At 53.9% G+C, this 5,924-nt stretch overlaps 2 protein-coding genes across 2 annotated transcripts; both read left to right on the top strand.

The window, feature by feature from the left end:
• The first annotated feature begins 1,287 nt into the window (after window positions 1-1,287).
• On the top strand, window positions 1,288-2,333 carry LOC127749571 (uncharacterized). Its single transcript, XM_052268279.1, has 4 exons — window positions 1,288-1,656; window positions 1,729-1,951; window positions 2,032-2,250; window positions 2,320-2,333. The coding sequence occupies exons 1-4, from the start codon at window positions 1,483-1,485 to the stop codon at window positions 2,331-2,333; spliced, it is 630 nt and encodes a 209-aa protein (XP_052124239.1). The 5' UTR covers window positions 1,288-1,482.
• A 637-nt stretch (window positions 2,334-2,970) lies between these two features.
• Window positions 2,971-4,621, top strand: LOC113210965 (glutamic acid-rich protein-like). The gene is made up of 4 exons (XM_052268278.1): window positions 2,971-3,579; window positions 3,691-3,785; window positions 3,865-4,067; window positions 4,234-4,621. Exons 1-4 carry the CDS (start codon window positions 3,228-3,230, stop codon window positions 4,619-4,621), a joined length of 1,038 nt encoding a protein of 345 aa, XP_052124238.1. The 5' UTR covers window positions 2,971-3,227.
• Window positions 4,622-5,924: the final 1,303 nt, after the last annotated feature.

Raw genomic sequence — 5,924 nt, 5'->3', positions numbered from 1 at the left:
GGGGGGGACTGTTTTATGGATAGCTTTTAGGTCACACTCGCTCTCGGACGGAAACAACACGCATATCCACGTAACTCGCAGTTCTGTCCGATTTTTCTGCTTTTGGGGGGGAAGTGAGCCTCAGTGCTCTCGGCTACCTCGCGGAGTGAACATCTCGAGAAGAGTCGAGCTGCGTGCGCTATCCCCGCACACGGACAAGTGCCGCGCCGCGCCGCGCCCCTCGCCCAACGCCCCGCGTCCTACCGCTACCACCGCGCGTGTCATCTGTGTTGTGTTGTGCTGTGTTGTGATTTCCTGTTGTATTTGGATTTATTGTTGGTCTTGCCTACGAATATGGCAAAAAAGAAAGCGAAAAAGAAGAAGTCAAGAGGAAAACGCGGTACCCTGATTAAACCGATGCAGATGTAAGTACGAAAGTGGTGTGTGGATGATGCAGAGATCTCGTGTGCGTGACTAATTTCTGTGCTTGGCTGGTCAGTGCTCGTCAGGCGAGCCACCTCAGGGCGCTAGGCCCGGGCGCGCAGCAGCCGCCCCGCGACGTTCAGGTCACGCCGCCGCCAGCTGAGCCCGCCCTTGGCAGGTGAGTGTGCCACACACGCCTACCCTGAGTGCCCCTTTGTTGTGACTGGCGCTAACTGTGACCTCTGTGCAGCCCCTGCAGGCTGCAGGAGCTCCCGGCCTCGCCCGCGACACCTCGCGCTGCGCCCTGCTCAGTGCTCCCTGCCTCACCCGCGACGCCCCGCGCTGCGCCGCGTCCCGCACTCCGCGCTGCGCCCCGCTCCGTGTTCCCTGCCTCGCCGGTGACGCCCCGCGCCGCTCTCAGCTCCCCCGCGGGTGGATCTGCAGCGCCGCGGAGGCCTGAGGGCGCCGTGGTGTCCACCCCCGTGAGCGGCGCCGACGTGTTCAACTTCGAGGCCAGCAGCAGTGTGTCACCCATTTGTGGCACGAGCTGGCGGCCGCAGCTGGAGCCAAGGACGCAACTTCCCGACTTTACTATCAAAATCTATGAGGCCAACCTGGCTGCAGGAAGGCTCGTCAAGTACAAGCCTCTCCCCAAAACAGATGGGCGGAGACTGATCTCATATGACCAGTTTGTGGCGCAGATCAAGGCCGATAAGCATGTTGGCGGATACTGCTCGTTTTTGGACTCTGAATGTGTGGGGGAAACTCGCCTAGGGTTCAGGTCTCTGATCTATCACCAATGTCAGGTATGCAGCCAGGTCACCAAATTCCAGACGGATGCCGGCCCGACAGTGGATGTCAACACTAGCATGGTACTTGGCACGGTTGAGGCTGGCATTACGTACGTGGCGGTGCGCACCCTCGCCGGTGCCCTCAACATGCCCGCCCCGACCAAGAAGACGTACGGCCGCTACGAGGACAGGCTAGCAGACGTCATCAAGGAGGAGTCGATGACGGCCATGCTTGAGGCTGGGAAGAGAGAATATGATCATGCCGTAGCGGTGGGCAATGTAAGTGCGGATGGCATTCCCTTCGTCACAGGTAAGACTCAGATACGTTGGCTCTTTAGCGCCTCTGGGCTCAGAGGGGAAGGGCGCGGCAGCACTTACATTATGGTGTTTCGTTACAGTTATCATTGATGGCCAGTGGGGCAAACGGGCGTACAAAAGTAAATATGACGCCACCTCTGGATCGGTAAGCAGAGCCCCCCCCCCCCATTCCCTCCTTTTCGCGACGCGCCTGGTTACTACTTATGTGTTATTACAGGTCACAGTCATGGGAAAGCACACGGGCGAGGTGCTTTGGGGTGGCACCAAAAACAAGCGCTGCGCTGTGTGCGAGTTCGCCGAGCGTATGAAGATACCGGTTCGAAAGCACACTTGTGCCAAAAACTACACTGGCCCTTCAACTGCAATGGAAGCGGCCCTCGCCGTCGAGGCGTTCCTGAGCAGCTTAGAAATGCATGGAGTGAGATTTTTGCTGTACATTGGTTAGTTTTCCTGGACCCCTTCTAATTTATTATTCGAAAGGCATGAAAAACAAAAGGCATGATCCAATTTTATTTTTCAGGTGACGGCGACAGTAATGTGGAAAAGAAGCTGCAGGCCGCTATGCCGTATGGTGCAACCTTCCGCATTCAGAAGATCGAGTGCAAGAACCACCTTTTGCGAAACTTGAGGAGACATCTTATGGAAATTGCTGCAGACACTAACACCAACGCTATAGATAAAACCATGTCGGTGTCCCTCCGCAAGGTCGTGAAGGAAAGGGTTCTCAGACTGTCTGCCGGTATTAGCAAGGCTTGCATTTACCGTGGAGAAACTGAAAAAGGTAAAGTATTTAAATCGCATTAAATAGGTCTTTGTTCATAATTGGGCGGAGCTTTATGAATTCTATTTTTTTCTAGTTTCTAGGCACCACATGCGTGTGTCGAACCTGCGGAAGGACATTCTCAATGCGCCTCGACACATTGTCGGCGAGCACAGTGGGTGTGCTGACTACTTCTGCAAGGTGAAGCAGGCCCTCGGCGCGCCCTCCACCTCCGCGGCAGCGGCCTCCACCTCCGCGGCGGCGGCCTCCACCTCCGCGGCGCCTTCCACCTCCGCCGCGGCGGCGGCCTCCACCTCCGCGGCGCCTTCCACCTCCGCCGCGGCGGCGGCGGCGGCCTCCAGCGGCGGTCCTCCAGAAGAAAACTACATGCAGCGTCTCATTGACATAGGGTTGTGGGCGAAGATCATGGTGCCCATAAACAGGTTAGCCGATCATGCCTCCAGCCTCGTGCACAATGTAACTAACAACATGTGCGAGGTGGTCAACAGCCTGATAGCGCAGAGGATCAGCAACAAGAGGACGTACCTGGGCAGCCGCAGGTCGTTTGACACGCGCGCCCACTCTGCTTGGCTGTCCAGGAACACCGACGGAGACGGGCTCCGTCGGGTGTACAAGGCGATCGCTAACGGCGAAAGCCCAGGTAAGTCCAGGGCGATGCGGCGTCGCGGCGTGAAGCGCGCACTCGCCTGCAAGCCGCTGTGTCACACCTTTGTTTTGTCGCAGGCAAGTTCACGGGGCAGTTCATTCAGTCCAAGCGGAGTGAGCGAAACGAGAAACGTCGCCGCGTCCGCAGAAAGAGGCTGGACACTGCCGGCGCTAGGTCCAAGCCGCGCGCCCCCGCCGCGGGGCCGGACAACAACTACGGCCACCTGGACCAGCTTGCCCCGGTCCTTCCTGACCCTCCCGTGGACGACCCCACCGCGTTGCAGCAAAAGATGGACAACTTCATGGAGACACTGTGGGACGACGTCCGGAACAGGGCAGATGAGCTGCAGAACTTGGCGCAGGGCACACCTGAGTGGCTCAATGAGCGTTGGGGCCGCCTCACTGCTGTGGACTTTGGCGAGGTGTGCAAGCGCCAAGATACCACGTCTTGCAAGAGATTTGTAACTGACAAGCTCTACAAGAGCAAAGTGCAAGGCCGTTTGGATGATGTAAAACAGATCCAACATGGAAAGCTGAATGAGTCGCTCGCCAAAGAGAGACTAAAGACAAAAGGCTACCCTTCCATAAAAGAATGCGGTTTTTTTGTAGATAAGGACATGCCATTCTTAGGCGCCAGTCCAGGTAAGGGCTCATGCAATTGTGCACTTCTTTTCCACAGGCCACAGCGAGACTCGTGGAAAGAGAATGACTTAAATTTCTTGGCGAGATTACATTTTTTTCGCGTTATTTCAGACGGCCTTATTGGAAGCGACGCTATCTTGGAAGTGAAATGCCCCTTCAAAGCTTATGAATCAAAGACAAAAAATGAGGCTATGGACATGAAACTGGTAAAATGATGACATATGCACAACTGAGTAGGTACTATGTGAAATAAACTGCCACTATCAGTGACCGCTTTTTTTGCAGGTCACGTACCTGGAGAGGGATGGCAATGGAGAGGTCAAACTGAAAACAAACGAGGATTACTACTATCAAGTTCAGGGGCAGCTCCACATCACCAGGCGACAGAGATGTGTTTTTATGGTGTTTGCTAAACACTGGGAGCACATAGAAGAGATAGAAAGGAGCAACCACTTTTGGAACACCAACATGCGAGACCAACTTGAAAGGTACATAAAAATGGAAGTACTGTGTGTGTGTGTGTGTGAGTGTGAGTGTGTGTGTGTGTGTGTGAGTGTGAGTGTGTGTGTGTGTGTGTGTGTGTGCGCGCGCGCGCGCGCGCGTGTGTGGCGCACTTGTGTGTGTATTTCGCTAATGCTCGAACTCTTTCCTCAGATTTTATAAAGGGGCACTTCTTCCGGAAATTGCTATGTCTCGCTATAAGTATCGCAACCTGAAGGAAGACATACGGGAGTTGCCGTCAGTGATAGAGGCACAGGCCAAGGCGGTACGAGACAGAGCAGAAAAGGAGGAAAACAACCGAAAGAAGAAGAGGGAGCAAGAAGAAGCAAAGCAGAAAAGGAAAGAGGCCCAGGAGGCAAAAGAGAAGCAGAAAAAGGAAGCACAGGAGGCACGAGAGAAGAAGAAAAGGGAGGCAGAAGAGGCCAGAGAGAGAAAGAGGAAGGAAGTAGAGGAGGCTAGAGAAAGGAAGAGAAAGGAGAAAGAGGAGAGAGGAGATGCCACCGGGAAGAGGATGAGAGGCAATGTTCAAAGAAAGCCATAGCACATAGGTCAAGAAAAGAAGAATTCGAGCGAATTTTATGCGCTGCTTTGATAAATTAGTTTCTAGTCATATCAGCAGTTATGGGCAAAATAAAATTATTTGCAATTTTCTAAAAAATGTGTCTCTTATGCCAATTAACCCCTTCTGTCTTTATATGAATTATTTTTGACAGTCGTTGTTCAGCTGTTTTGCTACTTGTACTTTCCATCACGAGTCAATGTCACTCACTGGTCGGGGCCTGAATATCAGGGGGAGAAGGGGGGGGGGCAGACAGAACCGGGTCACCTAAGTGTGTCAGTCTCGCCAAAATTGTAGTGCAACTTTCGTTCGAAATCGACAGTATGGTAAATATTCACACGGGGTCATTGGGGTGCACCGAAGGACGGTTCAATAGATACAATGATACTAGCATACTCTAGAAATAAAAACAAAGGAAGGAAATGGGGCGAGCGCAGGAGCCTCCTCAACACCAGCAGCTGGTGTGGCGGGGCGTGGCGTAAACAAAGGTGGACCGGCTTCGGGACTCTGACTGCAGATACCCATGCCGGTAGAAGTACTCAAATTGGGATCTGGGTGCAAAAATAAGTCGAGCTATTAGTCTAATGCTGGAGTTACACTCCCCTTCAAAAAAATAGTAATGCTTGTACGACAATTTTTGGTGATTTTATTCTCGGCTCTGCCGGAGGCGCCCGCCAGGCTGAGGCGGCAGGCCGAGAGCCAGGACGGCTCGCTCGCCGGGCTGGTGCGAGCTGCAGCATGCTGCAGAACAAAAGGACGGGCGTCAATGGCCCCGGCTGGGGTAGGCTAGGCAGGCAGCGGGCGGAGGTGGGGAAGGCAGTATAGTCTGCTCGCAACTGTCCATTTTCACCGATCGAGGAATCCCCAAAAAGTGTTGTGCAGAGGGGCAGCGGATCCCACTCAGCGGACGTAATTTTACGCGCACAGGTTTCGGACAAATATTACCGTGCAGGGGAAGGTTGGGGCAACACGCTAACGTAGCCCTTTTTTTCAATTTCCACTTCAATAAAAAGTTGTTGTGGACGAAAGTCAACGAAAGCCAACGTACCATAGGGCCTAAACCAAAAATCGCAAAAAATAATGGTGCAAACCGGTGAGGGATACGACCATCTCAGACTCGCATACCAATTTTGGTGTCGATATCTCGAACCGTTTGGCCGTGGCGACGAGTTGAAGAGCGCGCGGATTGGCGCTGGCGGTGCTGCGGAGGGGCCCCGAAACGGCTCGGCCAGGATTTGTATCCCGCCCTCTTAAATGTAAGGAGAGCGAGTCATTTGCAGAGACG

This window comes from Frankliniella occidentalis, unplaced genomic scaffold, assembly GCF_000697945.3.
Source record: "Frankliniella occidentalis isolate FOCC.00 unplaced genomic scaffold, Focc_3.1 Scaffold66, whole genome shotgun sequence".
NCBI classification, from domain to species: domain Eukaryota; kingdom Metazoa; phylum Arthropoda; class Insecta; order Thysanoptera; family Thripidae; genus Frankliniella; species Frankliniella occidentalis.
This window is presented reverse-complemented; position numbering and strand designations above follow the sequence as displayed.

Bases quoted from the DNA above. Each gene is read 5' to 3' on its own strand.
- LOC127749571 (XM_052268279.1), top strand. From the start codon at position 1,483: ATGGCATTCCCTTCGTCACAGGTAAGACTCAGATACGTTGGCTCTTTA. The intron at 1,657-1,728 runs GTAAGCAGAGCC...GTGTTATTACAG, and splicing joins ATGACGCCACCTCTGGATCG to GTCACAGTCATGGGAAAGCA. The intron at 1,952-2,031 runs GTTAGTTTTCCT...TTTATTTTTCAG, and splicing joins GAGATTTTTGCTGTACATTG to GTGACGGCGACAGTAATGTG.
- LOC113210965 (XM_052268278.1), top strand. From the start codon at position 3,228: ATGGACAACTTCATGGAGACACTGTGGGACGACGTCCGGAACAGGGCA. The intron at 3,580-3,690 runs GTAAGGGCTCAT...GCGTTATTTCAG, and splicing joins ATTCTTAGGCGCCAGTCCAG to ACGGCCTTATTGGAAGCGAC. The intron at 3,786-3,864 runs GTAAAATGATGA...CTTTTTTTGCAG, and splicing joins AGGCTATGGACATGAAACTG to GTCACGTACCTGGAGAGGGA.